Source organism: Tinamus guttatus, unplaced genomic scaffold (assembly GCF_059628265.1).
Source record: "Tinamus guttatus ecotype Peru unplaced genomic scaffold, ASM5962826v1 Tinamus_guttatus_pri_ptg000078l, whole genome shotgun sequence".
Lineage (NCBI taxonomy): Eukaryota > Metazoa > Chordata > Aves > Tinamiformes > Tinamidae > Tinamus > Tinamus guttatus.
Window position 1 is genome coordinate 862,254 of NW_028288612.1, and position 16,652 is coordinate 878,905.

The 16,652-nt window shown below is 69.3% G+C and overlaps 2 protein-coding genes across 2 annotated transcripts in view; both read left to right on the forward strand.

Moving 5' to 3' along the window:
• LRRC61 (leucine rich repeat containing 61) overlaps positions 1-16,652 on the forward strand; it is a 275,533-nt gene that overhangs the window by 198,143 nt on the left and 60,738 nt on the right. The gene's annotated exons all lie outside the window — the stretch shown is intronic.
• Positions 9,478-16,652, forward strand: part of LOC148595673 (uncharacterized) — an 80,035-nt gene continuing 72,860 nt past the window's right edge. The window contains exons 1-4 of the mRNA XM_088519982.1: positions 9,478-9,501; positions 10,293-10,419; positions 10,516-10,623; positions 10,774-11,631. Of these exons, the coding sequence (XP_088376108.1) occupies positions 9,478-9,501; positions 10,293-10,419; positions 10,516-10,623; positions 10,774-11,631 (1,117 nt within the window). The remainder of the gene's footprint in view (positions 9,502-10,292; positions 10,420-10,515; positions 10,624-10,773; positions 11,632-16,652) is intronic.

The following is a 16,652-nucleotide window of genomic DNA, read 5'->3' on the forward strand; positions in this document are numbered from 1 at the left end:
TGCCCATGTGGCCGGGATGCCCATGTGGATGGGATTCCCGGGATGCCCATGATGCCCACGTCACCCCAGCTGCGGGGAGGTCACCCGGCCCCAGCGCTGAGTCCGGATAAACGGAGACCTGTCCGGCACCGCGGCCGGATAAACGGGACCGGGAACGGCCGTGCCGCAGCGGAGACCTGCCCGAGGCCGGCTTGGTGGGATGCGGCCAGCGGGAACGGCCCCCGGGCAGCCGGGAGCCGTTTCTGCGGGAAATGGGATCGCTCCCGGCAGCCGAGTGTGTCGGAGCGAGCGGCATCGTTCCCCAAGGAGGGGATTGTGCGTCCCCACGTCCCCGCTGCCGCCCGGGGACATGTGAGCTGAGGTGACGACAGGGATCGGCAGGAAAAGGCCCAGGCGGAGGCAGAGCCCGGTGTCACCGCGCGGCGCTATGTAGGGCTGCGACGCTCGCAGCTTCTGCCGGCGAAATGTGCAAAAAAAGCCCAAAAAGGGGAGCGGGGAGGCAGCGAGGGCAGGGGGCTCCGAGGTGAAGCAGCATCCGCGCGGGGACCGGGAGCGCACAGGGACGGCAGGGACAGGGGGGTGACAGCGGAGGGGATGTCCCCGCTGGGAATGCCGCGTGCCCGGGAGCTCCCGTTCGGGAAAGCCCCCGGCAGGCGCCGCTCCGTGCCCGTGGGGCGTCCCGCGGCTCCGGAGCCGCACGGGTGCCCAAGGCCCTTCCCGAGCTCCGGCGGTGCCGGGAACGATCCCGCTGCGGACGGGAGGGAGGCGGCGGGCAGGGAGCTGACACTGCTCTGAGCGAGCACAAACGTTCTGCGCTCCGTGGAGGGGGAGCGGAGCAAAACGGTAACGAAACGGTGTCGAAACGGGGCTGAAATGGTGCCGAAACGGGGCTGAAATGGGGCCGAAACGGTGCTCAAAGTGTGCGGAATGTGTGCCGCCTGCGAGGGAGCGCCGGCATCGCCGGAGCGCTCCAGCACTTCGGGGGGAGCCGAGAACTCGGATCTGCTGCTCTTGTGAGCGCCTGACGGGTTTTTTTGCAGCTGACAGAGCTGATTAAAACGCTTCCTGCCGTCAGCTGCAGCTCCTTTTCTGTCGCGCTCCCGATGGAAATTTCCACCGCGTCCCACACGGATGCGCCAGGCATCCCGGCAGGAGAGGCAGGGAAGCGCCCTGAAGTGGGACACGCACGTGCTCCATGCGGATCCTCCCGTCCTCCGCAAGGGAACCGTCCCCTCCGCCTCCGGGACAGGCGGCTCCGGAGGGTCCCCTGCGGAGATGGCCTGTCCCAAATCCCTGCTCGCGCTGCCCGAGCCCTGTTCCCAGCGCTGCACGGACGCGGCGCGCCGCGGGAGCTGGTGGCAGCCGCTGGCACAGGCGCTGCGGCACGGCGGCGCGCGGCTCTGCCGAGGGGTCTCATCCCAAGGGCTTCCCTGTGTCCATGAGGTGTCTGTGTGTGATGGAGGTATCCGTGTGTGATGGAGGTGTCCGTGTGTGATGGAGGTATCCATGTGTGTGATGGAGGTATCCATGTGTGTGATGGAGGTACCGTGTGTGTGATGGAGGTGTCCGTGTGTGATGGAGATGTCCGTGTGTGATGGAGGTATCCATGTGTGTGATGGAGGTGTCCGTGTGTGATGGAGGTGTCCGTGTGTGATGGAGATGTCCGTGTGTGATGGAGGTGTCCCTGCACCTCCAGGGTTGGACATTGGGAAGCATTTCTGCATGGAAAGAGCAGTCAAGCGCTGAACAGGCTGCCCAGGGCAGTGCTGGAGTCCCCGTCCCCAGCAGTGCTGAAGAAGCGTGCGGATGAGACCCTTGGAATGAAGGAATCACTGTGGTTGGGAACAACCTTCAGGATCAAGGAGCTGCGGTTGGCCGCGACGATCCTGAAGGTCGTTTCCAGCCATGGCGATTCCGCGGCCCCCAGCACAGCCCAGGGCCCCACCGGCCATCGCGGCCTGTGCCCAGGATGCGGGGGTCGCCATGGCAACAGGGGGCGTCAGTGCGCACGCGCAGGCCCGGGCTGGGGTCGCGAGGTGCCGCTCTACGGTCGGCGCCGCTCTATGGTCAGCGCCGCTCCCAGGCCATCGGCGGGGCCATAGAGACGCGGTGCGGGCTAGAGCGGCACCTGTCGCCATGGCAACGCGGCCTGGCCCGCGGTGCGGCGGGCATTTAAAAACGTGTTTGGGTAAAACCTGTTCGATAAAAACCTCTGCGAGGAAGAGGTTGTCCAGGATCAGGGGAGTCCTCGGGAAATAAAGCTTGTGAGCAGGGGGTCACTGCGTTGGTGTTCCGTTATCAGCCACAACGCAGAGCGGCTGTGGGAGGGCCCCTCTGTGGGAGGGCCAAGGCCAAGGCTTCCATTTGCCCCAAAGAGTAACAAAACGGGGACAGGAATTCGTGATTGAGCAGAATGCTCAAGTTTGTGTATTCACCAATAAGGGGATTTCCCCACAATCTGGCTGAAAAGCAGGACAAAAGGAGGGGAGACTGAGCGGAGCCATGAGTGAGTGGGACAAAAAGAGCCATCTGCAACGAGATGGGGCCTTTGCAAAGGGAAATAGGGCAATTCCCCCACATTCTTCAGCAAGGGGGACAAAGGAGTTGGGTGGCCTTGGGTGAGAACAGATGGCGGGAGGCCGGAGTTCGGTGTAGGCGGCCGGGAAGGCTGTAACTGCTGAGTACCTTGGCCAATGGGGAAAAGGAGAGTGCGTCCCTCGGTCGGGAAATTGGGATAAAAGCGGGGCTGCGTCCCCCAGCAATTGGAGAGACCCCACAGGAATATGCCCAGTGGGCTCTCCCTTTATTCGAATGAAGTTTTAGGACTCCTCTGTCTCCTTTTGGACATTCAGTTCTCCACAGCGAGGTTTTCCGCACAGCATCTTCCTCAAGCTTCTTCTCTCGCCCGAGAAGCCCCAGGTGCCCCCGGCCCGCAGGGGCTGTCGTAGACGCGTGGCCTTGCAGCCCGCTCCCCTCCGCGCTTCCCCAGCTCCGAATCCTTTGGGAAAAGGGGATCAGAAATGCTTGTGCTTCTCCAGAGCTGGCTGAACATGGAAATAAACGTCAGAGCAGTGACTTTCTGCCTTGCTTTTTATTCTGTTTCCATCTGCTTTGTTCTGGACTTCGACCCTTCCCCTTCGCTTTTGGTCTGTCCCCCGGGCATGACCCGACTGCTGCTCCCTGGTGACGATGGGGCAGGGACCAGCAGCACGTTTAAGGGAACGGCCGCTTCCCAAAACAGGGGGTTTCATAAAGGGTGTTTCGATTGTGGTGTTTCGTACTAGACATCTGCAAGATCCTTGTTCCTTTAGCCGTCATCCTTCCCCTTCACGATCACAGCAAGGATTATCTGGTGCACAGATGGGAATAAAAATAGAAAAAAAAAAAAAAGGCTTTGAAGAATTAGCGTAAAGGGGAGATGGATGATAATGCGATTTGCAAAACATGAATATAATGTTTGTACATGTATGCAAACTTGCAAACATGTTCCAGCCACTCTGTTATGTTTATTCCAAGAACTTTATCATATTTATTAGCGGAAAACCTGTTCTAGTTTATAAGGGGAAAAAAAATGTGTTTGTTTTCATGCCCTTCCAAAATTAAAGAAGACTCCAGCAAACCTTGCGACTGTCAGGCGGAGGAGAAGGGGTTATTAGAACGTCGAAGGGCTGACACCGTGAGCGCTGCAGGGCCCTTCGCGCTGACGGATGGTGACAGCGCCGCAGGCTGCAACAACCGCGCGCAGATGCGGCCGCCGGCGGCGGTACCTGTGCCGGAGGAGGCTGCGTGGAGCGGGGTTGGTTCCTCCTTGTCGTCGTCACCTTCTCTTGTACCTCGGGTACTTCTAAAACTGAGCTTACGGCGTCGTTTTAAAGCTGCCCTTTGGAGCCTGCAGACGTGGTGCTGGCGCTCCCGGGGGCTTCCTGCCTTGGGAAGGGGTTCCGCATTGCTCAGCACTACCTATATTTAGTTTTTCCCTGTGTTTTCCTTTGCGGAGGGCTGAGCACTGGGGGAGGCTGCCGTGCGGGGCCGTGGAGCCTCCGTCCTTGGAGATGCTCCGGATCTGACGGATACGGTGCCGGGTAGCCCGCTCCAGGGGACCGGCTGGAGCGAGGCCTTGGAGCAGAGCGTCTCCAGCGTCCCTGCCGACCCCAGCCCGTGCGCGATTCCCTGGGAATCCTGCAATCCAAACAGCAGCACGGCAGGAGGCTCCCGCCAGGCTCACCCGCTGCCCGTGCGCTCCAGGACGCTGCAGCCTTTCCCAGGGTTCTGATCCCACCGTGTGCGCTGCGTTTAGGTGACCGCTGCAGCCTCCCCTGCGGCAGCGCCTGCGGGGCCGAGCGCCTGCGTGGGGCTCCCCGCTTTGGCCCTTCCCAGCGAGAGCCCGGCACGTCGCGGGCGATGAACATCCTTCGAGATCAGCCCTGGGAGCACAGGGAAGCTCTGCGCAATTCCGGGAGGACCTTCCTGGGAAGCGTTGCTTGAAGGGGCTGCTCACGGCAGCGGAGCGCACGGCACCGTTGGGTCTAGCAGAGCGTGTGTTTGATTTACACCGTTCTGGAAAAGCAGCACAGCTGGGGGAACCCCTCGGGGCTGTGGGAGGGAAGCGGCTCCATCTGCCCGCGGCGCCGGCGGGAGCCCCTGCACCCTGCAGGGCTCCCTGCATCTCCCTGCATCTCCCTGCACCCTGCAGGGCTCCCTGCATCTCCCTGCACCCTGCAGGGCTCCCTGCACCTGCTCAGACCCTGCAGGGCTCCCTGCATCTCCCTGCACCCTGCAGGGCTCCCTGCACCTCCCCAGACCCTGCAGGGCTCCCTGCAGCTCCCTGCACCCTGCAGAGCTCCCTGCATCTCCCTGCACCCTGCAGGGCTCCCTGCATCTCCCTGCAGCTCCCTGCACCTTGCAGGGCTCCCTGCAGCTCCCCGCACCTTGCAGGGCTCCCTGCATCTCCCTGCATCTCCCTGCACCTTGCAGGGCTCCCTGCACCTCCCCAGACCCTGCAGGGCTCCCCGCTCAGCCCGCATGGCCGCAGAGCCCTTGTCCGCAGGCGGTGACGGTCCTGCAGGTGCCACCAGCGTGGGGGGCTGCGCTTTGGCACAAGAGGGGCCGTCACCGGTGCGGCAGCGCGGGCGCTCCGGGCATCCTTCCAAGACCTGCCCTCTCTGTCGCTCCTGGCACCCGCACAATGAAACCTCCTCTTCTGCAGAGAGCTAATTACCCAGGGGTTAATTGGGATCAGCAGCGAGGGTGTCCCGGCAGCGTGACCTTTCTCCAAAAATACCCGGCCGAGGGTTCTGAGCCAGCCGAGCCATTTTTCGCTCCGCGGATCCCGTTTTGCAGGAGCTCGTGACATTGCCCGGCTGCTGCCCCGGGCAGGGGGCTGCAAGGAGAGGGGCCGGGGACATCGGGGAAGGGGCCTCGCCAGGGCCATGTCCCTGTAACCCCCGCCGGTGTCCTGGGGACCCTCACCGTGGCATCTGGTGACCCTGCAGTGAGTGCCCTTGTGCAGTTCCCTGCAGGAATCTCAGCTGCATTGGGTGCTTTGGGGCTCAGATGCCGCACGGACAGAGGGGACACCCACTCTGCCCGGCACGGGACAGCCAGGGCCGTAGGGACGCGACACGGAGCACGGCCATGCGGGACGGGGTGGCAGGGGGTCCTGCAGCCCTCCCTGCGTTAACACGCTGCTCTGCATTAGCTGCTCTAACCTGAATGTTCTCATTGCCGTGAAAACGGGCTGCGGGGACACCGGCTGCGTTTGGGGTGCTCAGCGAGCGCCGAGCGGAGGACACGGACCCGGCGCGGGTCCTCGGTGGCGCCCGGGGGCTGCTGGACGTGCCCTGTCCCGCCGCGGAACCGTCCCTGGGAGAGCCCTGCAGGTGTCCCAAAGGCGGGAGGGGAAACGGGGGCTGTTTGCAGCACCGGGAGCCCTGGGTACACAGGGGGTGTCAGAGCTGCCGCCCGCGGCACCGCGGCCCAACCAGGGCAGCCCAAAAACCCCCCCGGGCGCCGGGGCTGACACAGAAACGGCCGTAATGACCGGCACAAAGCGGAGCACGTCCCGCTCCGGCGCCACGCTGGGTATTAATAGAACTGCGCAGGACCCAGCGGCTCCTCGAGGACCCGCTCGTCCCCAGCCCACGCGGCGCAGCCGGGGCCGCCCTGGAAAAGCCTTGGGAAAGGCGGCCGCGCTGCTTTTCTTGGGCCGACTGTCCCAGTTTCTGCTGCGACTTTCTCGCCCTGCCGAGCCGCTCTCGGCACGGGGTCACGGCACGTGGGGGAGGCACGAGGGCGCCCGGGGGGTCGTTCCCTTTCCGAGCCGAGCGGGAGGCTCTGCAGTGTCTTTCCCTACCTGCTGTGCCGAGTCCCACGCGCTGAGCGCTCACGGGAGCAGCCGGGCCCGTGCGTTGCCCCTGGGAGAGCAAAACCCCCCGGTTCTGCTTTGGGGAGCAGCTCAACGCGTCTCCCCGGGCCTTGAAGCAGCCGGTTCTCTAGCGCAGAGGCCGAGCACGGTCGCCAGCCGTCAGGAAAACCCTCCTCGGCCGGTTCCTCCTGCGCGTGACGATGGATGTGGGCCTGGGTCCCGGTGGGCGCCCGGCACTTGCATAGGCCCTGCAAAACGTCCCCCGTCTTCTGCAGGAAAAGGCACGGGATGTGGGACGGGGGGCACTTTGCAGCCAGTGGCCCTGGGACGTGTCTGGTAGCCGCTCGCAGCCTGCGGAGGCGGCTGTGAGGAGCCACGTGGAGCAGCTCCCGCTCCGCAGAGCCCCTCTCTGCGTTCCCCGCTCCACCGGGAGCGGATCCCACTCCGCAGAGACCCTCTCCGCGCTCCCCGCTCCACAGGGAGTGGATCCTGCTCCGCAGAGCCCCTCTCCGCGCTCCCCGCTCCACAGGGAGTGGATCCTGCTCCGCAGAGCCCCTCTCCGCGCTCCCCGTTCCACAGGGAGCGGATCCCACTCCGCAGAGCCCCTCTCTGCGCTCCCCGTTCCACAGGGAGCGGATCCCGCTCCAGAGAGCCCCTCTCCGCACTCCCCGTTCCACAGGGAGCGGATCCCACTCCGCAGACCCCCTCTCCGCGCTCCCCGCTCCACACGCCGCGTGGGGCTTCCCTTGGTGCTGCCGGAGCTCAGCGCTCCCATCTGCTGCCTGCAGGCCCGGCTTCCTCTCCGCTCCGGGAATTTCGCCAGGAATCCCCAGTCCTGGGGTCTCCCTGGGATTTCAATCACTCCCAGACGCACGGAGAAGCCGGGGGGCTGCGGGGGGAGCCGCAGCCCGGCTGTTCCCGGGAAGCCGGCAGCAGCTCCGCTGCGTTTCCTCCATCCCGGGATGCGGGCGTTCGGGGGTTGGTTCAATTGGACCGGCATGACTGGGGGTGCCCGGGTGAGGGGTTCCGGGGCTCCAGGCGGGTTTTCGGCAGCCCCAAGCCCCCGTCCTGCCACGTCTCCCGTTCCCTGCCCTGCACGGACCCCAGGGATCCTCCTCCTTCCCCTCCTCTGGTGAGGGAAGCCCACGGGCAGCTGCTGCCCGGGCAGATGGTTCCTGGGCTCCGCTCTGTGTTCCCGGCCATGGGCACCCGGTGCCCGCAGCTCCGGGCACCTCCGCGAGCCCTGGAGCTCCCCCTTGTCCTGCCCCCCTGCCCAGTGACTGCCCTGGGCACCTCTGTGTCCCCCAGGCACCCCCGTGTCCCCCGCCACCCCCGTGTCCCCCGCCACCCCTGCTCAGGGACACCGAGTCCTGCTGTAGATGGACCGTGGGTGCCCCGGCTGCCCCCGAGGTCTCCAGGACAGACCGGCTGAGCTGGAGCCGCCGGTTTTGCCGGAGCGGGTGACGGTCGAGGATGCTGAGGAGGGGGCTGGCAGCGGGGCAGAGGCAGCTTTGCCGGGACACGGTGCTGGAGAACGGCCAGCTCATCACACCCATGGGGAGCCCTGCACAGCCCGCCCCGGGTTTGCCCTCTGCTTCTGGCCCTGCTTGGGGCAGGTTTGGGCAGCAGCTAAACGGGCCCTGCGGGAAGAGCGGAGCCGGGACTACGGGAAAGAGCCAGAGGAACCGGGAGCACCAGGAGCGGGGCCGGATGCTGCGGGGCACAGAGCAAAGCCCGGGCGCCGAGGCCCCTTAGAGCCCGAGCCCCAACCCGGGGCAGAGCGGGGCCGCCGTGGGGATCCCTCCTGCACGGATCCGTCCCGCGTGGATCCCTCCGGGCACGGATCCCTCCCGCGTGGATCCCTCCCGGCGCCGGCTCCTGGGCGCTGCCCGGGCGAGCGGCTCCGGGGTCCTCTCGGCTGCTGCAAGAGGCTGGAGGTGGCGGAGGACCCCTCTGGAGCCCGGCTCCTGCCGCCCAGCACCACCCGCTCCCCGTGTTCCCTGGCTCAGACGTGTCCCCAACAGGGCCTGGTGACACATGACACGCGCCACCCCCCCTTGGGGTCCGGCGTGGGGGCCGCGCTCCCGTCGCTGCTGGTTTTGGATGGGGACGGCACACGGGGGTCCGCCCGGTGCCGGCTCCCGGGATCCAGCAGCCCCCGGTGCCCGGGCGGCTCCCAGAGCTCCCCGGTGCTCCCCGTGTTCGGTGCCGGTGCTCGATGCTCCCGGAGCCCAGGGCTCCCCCTTCCCGTGCCGGGTCCCGCTCCGGGTGCCAGATCCCGGGGCTCCCGGTTCCCGCCGCTCTCCCGACCCGGTTCCCGCCGCTCCCCCGTCCCGCTGCTCCCTACGGCCAGCGCAGCCCCAGGACCCGGCGCTGCCGCCACCTCCGCTCCCCGTGACAATTCCCGGGGGTCCCCACTCGTGGTGCGGGTTCCCGCTTCTCCCCGCTCCCAGTGCTCCCCGTGTCGGCTCCTGCTGCTCCCCGCAGCCGCTGCCGGTTCCCGCTGCTCCCCGCTCCCGGGGCTCCCCGTGCCCGATGCTTCCCGCGCCGGGTGCCGCTTCCCGGTGCTCCCGCCGCCCCCTGCTCCCGGTGCCGCTTCCCGGTGCTCCCGCCGCCCCCTGCTCCCGGTGCCGCTTCTCGGCCCTCCCCGCTCCCGGTGCCGCTTCCCGGTGCTCCCGCCGCTCCCCGCTCCCGGTGCCGCTTCCCGGTGTTCCCGCCGCTCCCTGCTCCCGGCGCCGCTTCCCGCCCCTCCCGGCGCCGCTTCCCGCCGCCCCCCGCCCGGCGCCGCTTCCCGTTTCCCGCCCCTCCCGGTGCCCCGCGCTCCGCCCCGTCCCCGCGTGTCCTTCCGGGGGCCGCAGCGCGCGCCGTGTCCCCCCCGGGAGGCGGCGCCGGGTCCGGCTGGGCCCGCCCGCTCGCACCGGGCCCGGGGATGCGGCGGGTGATCCCGGCGGGAACGGGAATGGGAACGGGAGCGGAGCAGTGATGCAGCGGGTGAGCCCGGCCGGAACGGGAACGGGAGCGGGGATGCAGCGGGTGATCCCGGAGGAAGTGGGAACGGGAACGGGAGCAGAGCAGCGATGCAGGGGGTGAGCCCGGCCGGAACGGGAACGGGGATGCAGCGGGTGATCCTGGCGGAAGTGGGAACGGGAGCGGGAGCGGAGCAGTGATGCAGCGGGTGATCCTGGTGGGAATGGGAGCGGGAGCGGGTGTGGAGCAGCAATGCAGCGGGTGATCCCGGCAGAAGTGGGAACGGGAACGGGAGCGGAGCAGCGATGCAGCGGGTGATCCCGGTGGGAACGGGAACGGGAACGGGAGTGGATGCGGAGCAGTGATGCAGCGGGTGAGCCCGGTGGGAACGGGAACGGGAGCGGATGCGGAGCAGCGATGCAGCGGGTGATCCCGGTGGGAACGGGAGCGGGAGCGGGAGCGGAGCAGCAATGCAGCGGGTGATCCCGGCAGGAGCGGAGCCGCCGGGCCGGGCGCTGTGCGGGGACACGGCGGGATCCCCCTTCCCCTTTCCCTTCCCTGGCAGCCCGGGCGTTGCGGTTGCAGCCGCCTGCAGCCCCGGGCACTGCCCGCTCCGTGCCCGGTACCTCCTCGGGATGCTCCCATGGGGAATTGCAGCTGGATGCACCCAGCGGGGCGGCCCCGGAGCACCGCGACGGCCCCGCGCACGCGCCCGTCGTCCCCTCCTCTGGGTCCCCTCCTCGGGGGACGCCCGGGTGCCAGGCCCTGCAGGGCCCAGGGCGCCTGGGGACCGGCTTGAGCTGTGGGGCAGCCCCAGCCGGGCCCTGCTCGTCCTTACGGCTGGGCTCGATGATCCTGAAGGTCTTTTCCAGCCGTCCTGCTCCCGTGGTTGTGCGATCCCTGCGCGCCGGGAAGCGTCTCGGGGGGCGCGGGACGCTGCAGGCCCCGCTCTGTCTCGCAGGCGCCCGTGGCCTTTGAGGACGTGGCCGTCTACTTCTCCCCCGAGGAGTGGGTGCTGCTGGCGGGGTGGCAGCGGGAGCTCTACCAGGAGGTGATGATGGACAACCACGACCTGGTGGCCTGCCTGGGTGAGGACGGGGCCGGGGCCCGCGGAGGGACATTGCGGCACGCGGGGAGCAGGAACCCGCACCGGGTTCCACGGCCCGACGCTCCCTGTGCCTCAGGATCCGCTGGCACCGTGTCCAAGCCCGTCCGCAAAATGGAATGTGAGGAAGAGGAGCCCTGCGACGGAGGAGAGCGGCACAGGGGTGCCCCGGACCCCCTGGGGACCGGTGAGTGACGTGGGGCCGGGGAGACCCCGAATGGGGACAATCCACAAGTTACGGCACGGAGTGGGGACGGCTGCGTCCCCGCCTGCCCCGTGCCGGGCGAGGACGGTGTCGTCCCCCGTCCCACCGGCCTTCCCTGCGTCCGCTCCGCAGCGGGCTGGGCCGGGAGCGCCGGAGGGGCCCTGGAGCCGCCCGAGGACGCCCCGCAGAGGCGCCGGGAGCCGCCGGGGGCCGCGGCCCTGGGGTGCCCCCCGCTCCGCGCGGGCTGGCGCGAGGCCAAGCCGGGCGCCTGGGCGGGCGCCGCGGGGCTGCTCATCTGCGGCGCCTGCGGGCAGAGCTTCGAGGACGGGGCGGCGCTGCGCGCGCACGAGCGCCTGCACCGCGGCCCCGCGGCCCCGCTGCGCTGCGCGGCCTGCGGGAAGCAGTTCCGGCACCGCCACAACCTCCTGACGCACAAGAAGCACCGCGGCCGGAGCCGGCACGCGTGCGCCGAGTGCGGCCGCTCCTTCTGCGTCAAGGGGGACCTGCTGCGGCACCGCGCGGGCCACGCGGGCGCCGGCGGGCGCCGCTTCCGCCGGGCCACGCGCGCGGGCCACGCGCCCCGCACGTGCCCCGAGTGCGGGGAGCGCTTCGAGGATGAGGCGAGCCTGAGCCGGCACCGCGCGGCGCACGGCGAGGAGCGGCCCTTCGGCTGCACCCGCTGCGGCCGCCGCTTCAGCTGGCGGGAGAGCCTCGTGATCCACCTGCGCAGCCACGGCCCCGAGCGCTGCCACACGTGCGCCGAGTGCGGGCGCAGCTTCAGCCGCTGCGTGAACCTGCTCACGCACCAGCGCGTGCACACGGGCGAGCGGCCCTTCGCCTGCGCGCACTGCGACAAGGCCTTCTGCAACAAGGCCAACCTCATCACGCACCGGAGGCTGCACCGGCGCATCAAGGCCTTCGCCTGCTCCGAGTGCCCGCGGGGCTTCCGCTCCAAGCGCCAGCTGCTCTCGCACCAGCAGGCGCACGGAGAGGGGGACAAGGACACCTACGCGCCAGGTGACACCGGACCGGACTTCCAGCCGGATCTGGGCTGCCCGTGAGCGAGGCCGGGAGCTCCCCTGCAGCGGGACGGGGTCCCTGTCCTGCCAGCTGCCAGCCGGGCTGTCCCCCGTGTCTGTGTGTCCCCACGGCACCAGGACAGGCGCTCAAGGCCACGCTGCCCTCACCGTCCAGACCCCGGCCAGCCTCCCTGGGCATTGGCCCCTTCACGTTAGCTCTGTGCCCCCGTGTCGGTCCCTGTGTGCCCGGGAGGGCCATGTCCCCCCAGCTGCCTGTCACGGATCCCGCTTAAAGCCAGCCGGGATGGATGGAGCGTGGAGCGTGGTCTCTTGCAGCGCCGGGGGCACAGCCGGTCCTGCCCGCGCCGGCGGGCGCTGGAGCAGGGCCTGGCACGGGGCGCAGGTCCCTGCTGCCCAGGGGGCTTCTCCCCTCGTCGTTCCCCTTAGGGGGCACGAGGGGCGCGGGCAGGACCCCCATCCCGGCCCCTGCGGCTCTCAGCAGCCTCGTGCCCTGGGACATCCTCTCGAGGGGGCTGGGGGGCTCCGTGACAGAGGACCCTTCCCGGGTACCGTGGGGCACCTCCCGCTGGGAGCAGGGAGCACCCGGGAGAGCCGGAATGGGGGAGCTCGGGGCCGGGAAGATCCCGGGCTCCGCACACGGGATTGGGCTGCGCTGCCCCAGGCCGAGGGCAGGAGCAGCCGGAGCAGCCCCCGGTGCCCCCGGCGCTCCCCGCCTGGCTGCGGCCCCGCGCCCCTCACTGTGGTGTCGCGCCTGGGTCCCCACCGGGCGGTGGCGGTACCGGTACCGGGACCGGGCGGCTGGAGCCCCCCGGCCCGGCGGACTACAGCTCCCGCAATGCCCCGGGGCGCAGCGCGCGCTCGGTTTCCGCCCGCGGCGCGGGGCGGTCCCGGTCCTGCCCCGGTCCCGGTCCGGCCCCGCCCGGGTGAGAGCGCGCGGGGATCGCGGCGGGGTCGCGCGGGGATCGCGGCGGGGTCGCGCGTGCTCGCGGCGGTTGGCAGCCCGCGCTCGAGGCTCCCCGCCCGCTGCTCGCGCCGTCCCTTCCCGTGGCCTCGCGGCGGGGACGCGCGGCAGGAGCCGCTCCCGGTGGCGGCCGCTCGTTCCAGGCGCCGGGGCCGCTCCACGTCCTCCCGGGCCTTCCTGCGGTGTCGGCGGGCGCGGAGCTGGGCGGACAGCGGCGCCTTCGGAGGAGGGGACGAGCGCGAGCACCGGCCGGCGCGGCGGGAGCGCCCGGTGGCCCCGACACGGAGCCACCGGGAGCGGCTGCCGAACCTCCCGCTGCGGAGACGGAGCTTCGCGGAGCCCTGCGAGGAGCCCGGCCCGGCCCTGCGCCGGGACAGCCGGGTCCGGAGCTCGTCCCGCGTGGAAGCACCAGGACAGCCGGGTCCGGAGCTCGTCCCGTGTGGAAGCACCAGGACAGCCGGGTCCGGAGCTCGTCCCGCGTGGAAGCACCAGGACAGCCGGGTCCGGAGCTCGTCCCGTGTGGAAGCACCAGGACAGCCGGGTCCGGAGCTCGTCCCGCGCAGGAGCGCCTGGCCCTTGCCCTGGGAAGGGCCCCACGCCGGGTGCCACCTCCCGCCCCCGCACAGCGGTGGGGCTGCTGGTGACAGGTCTGCAACCACGTCCTGGGGGGGCTGGTTCTACCTGCGCGTCGTGGCCACCAAGAACCTTGCCAAGACATCGGCCACCTTGCAGAAAATGGGCTACCGGACTGCGCGGGGCCATCGATGCCATGGACATTCCCACCGTTTGTGCCCCGAGGGCAGGATGCAAATGGCAGCAGGTTCTCACAGGCTGCCCAGAGAGGTTGTGGAGTCTCCTTCTCTGGAGATCTTCAAACCCGCTTGGACGCAGCCCTGTGCCACGTGCTCTAGGTGACCCTGCGTGTGCAGGGGTTGGACTGGGTGACCTCGAGAGCTCCCTGCCAACCTTCAGCATTCAGTGATTCTGTGATTCTGCTCTGTGGTCCCACAGGGCCTGGTGGCCACTTCACAAAGGCTGACGTGGGCGGCACTGGCCATGCCCGTGACACCGGTGTGCTCATGAGCTTGGAGCTCTACATGCTTGGCCGGGTGGGAAGGTTATTCCCGCCCCACAACGTGGTCATCAACAGTGTGTTGGTGCCCACGGTCACCCTGGGGCAGCTGGCCTGCCCTCCTGCCATGGCTTGTGATGTTGTAGCATGAGCATGAGCTGGGTATCATAGAATCATAGAATCACAGAATGCTGCAGGTTGGCAGGGACCTCTCGAGGTCACCCAGTCCAACCCCTGCACACGCAGGGTCACCTAGAGCACGTGGCACAGGACTGCGTCCAAGCGGGTTTGAAGATCTCCAGAGAAGGAGACTCCACAACCTCTCTGGGCAGCCTGTTCCAGGGCTCTGGCACCCTCACTGGGAAGAAATTTTTCCCTAAGTTCCTGTGGAACTTTTGGTGTTTCAGTTTCCAGCCGTTTCCTCTAGTTCTGTCGGTGGCCACCAGTGAAAAGAGGCCAGCACCATCCTCCTCACTGCCTCCCTTGAGGTACTTCTAGACACTGCTCAGGTCCCCTCTCAGCCTTCTCTTCTCCAGGCTGAACAGGCCCAGCTCCCTCAGCCTCTCCTCACAGGGCAGATGTTCCAGGCCCCTGATCATCCTTGTAGCCCTGCGCTGGACTCTCTCCAGCAGCTCCACATCCCTCTTGTCCTGTGGAGCCCAGAACTGGACACAATACTGCAGATGTGGCCTCACCAGCGCTGAGTAGAGGGGCAGGATCCCCTCCCTGGACCTGCTGGAGATGCTCTCCTTAACGCACCCCAGGATCCCGTTGGCCTTCTTGGCCACGAGGGCACGCAGAGCTCAGAGCATGCTGCCCCCACAAGAGCATCCCCTTTGCTGGCTCTTCCCCACGCATTCCCTTGCCTCAGTGTCCTCCCCGGGGATCTTCCCTCCCTGCCCCACGTCCAGGCACTGCCCTCGGTGCAGGAGGAGGCAGGAGGGGAGGAGGCGCCCCCGAGCAGACCCCCCTCCCGTAGCCGCGGGGCCAGTCACGGCCGGGGAGCTGCTGCGGTCCCCGCGGCCCCGGCGGCCGCCCCGCGAGGGGCACGGGAGGGAGCAGCCCCCGCGCCGGGCGAGGGGCACCGCGGGGGCAGCCCCGGCAGCGGGCCGGGCTCGGCGGGGCTGCCGGGGGGAGCGGGACCGGGGCCGGTGTCGCGGCGGGGCCGGTACCGGTACCGGTGTCGGGGCGGGCGGACTACAGCTCCCGGCGTGCCCCGCCCGCGGGCCTTTGTGTGCTCGCCCGGTGCCGCCCCCGCCGCCTCCCGCGCCCGGCGGCCATCGGCGGCGATGCCCGCGCCGCTGAGCGCCCGGTGAGAGGGGAGGGGGCCCCGGGGGGGTCCCGCAGCCGTCGCTGTCGCCGCCCTCCGCGGCTTCGCCCCCGCCCCGGGGCGGTGGGAGGTGGGGGGGCCGCTCTGCCCTTTGCGGAGCCCCGCGCCGCCCCCCGCAGCGCCCTCCCCGCCCCGCACGGGCAGGCGGCTCCGCTCCCCGCAAGCCCCGGCCGCGGGGCCCGACCCCGGGGCGACCCGGGTAGGAACCGCGAAGGAACCGCCGGAGCGAGGCCGGCCCCGAGCGCGGGGTCCCCGGCGCCTGCTCCGCGCTCCGGCCGTGCCGCAGGGAGCGAGCGCAGGAGCCCGCGCGTGGGGCTGCGAGCGCCCGTGGATGCAGCGGGCGCTCAGAGCCCGGCCCTGGGCAGCAAGATCCACCCCTGCCCTGCGCCGGGGGCTGCTCCCGCTCGGGGCGCCGAGGTCCGGCAGGAGCGGGGATCCCCCGGGCACGGGGCGAGCGAGGGTGGGACATGGTGGAACTGCCGGTCAGGGCTTCGAAGGGTGCAGATAAAGGCGGGGGAACAGGCAAGATGCTCCATCGGGCTGCCGTGAAGCAGGTCTTAAATTCCCCGTGCAGAGGGTGCCCAGCTCGTGGGGCACCTGCCACGAGGCCAGTCCCACATTCCTGCGCTCGGGAGCCCTGGGTGCCTTTGGGAGACAGAAGGCCGAAAGTTCCCACTTGGAACCCAACATGCACCAGACCTGGAGCGGCTGCAGGGAATAAGGAGGAGGAGGGAGCTGGAGCCTGGCTGGGCTGGGAGGGTGCGAAGGGGCCAGCGCTGTCCCCGTGGGGTGGCACAGGCCTGGGGTGCAGGGTGTTCTGCAAACGTGTTCCATGGAGGTGGGCACCGTGCTGCAGCTTTGGTTTTAATTGCTGTGCCCTCCCCATCCCTGTCGCCCTGTCGAGTGGCACTCCGCTGGCTTCGGGTCCCCATATTGTGTCCCTCCCTTGCAGTGACACTGGCTGCAGGTCCCGGTAGGGCACTTTACTTGCAGGGAGCCTCCTGCACCAGCCCTTGTCCCGCTGCTTCCCTGGCTCATGGGCTGTTCTCCCAAGTGTGGCATGACCCTGGTGGCCATGGTGCCCGAGGGAACAGCTCCTGGCCGAGGGGACGTGAGTGACATGGGGTGACCTGGTGTCCCGTGGCTGCAGCAGGGCTAGGAGAGGGCCGGGCGGTCGTAGCCGGAGGAGTCGTGCGGCCTCCAGGACATTGGGGACCCCGGTGCGGGGGCTGCCGTGCGGGACGGGGTGTCTCTGTGCCCGGACAGGCCGCGCAGAGGAGCCGTCGCCACCGTCGCGGAGCCGTCGCAGCAGCCGCCGTTGGGGCCGCGGGGCAGGATTCCGGGGGGCGGCCGCGCAGGTGAGGAGCCGCCGTCCCGCGCTCCCCGGCAGCTCCGGCGGCCGTCCCGGCTCCGCGGCGTCCTCGTCACGGAGCCGCCGGAGCCCGCGGGGCTGGGCTGCCGCTGACGCCTCCTCCGGGCAGATCCCCCCAGCGCCCGGGCCGGGAGCTCCGTCAAGACGGAGCGGGAGGAAGGGCCGAGCGCCCGGGCTCCCGGACAGCGCGGGGCCCCCGAGACGCCTGGTGCCGGTGAGCAGGTCGGGACGGGGTC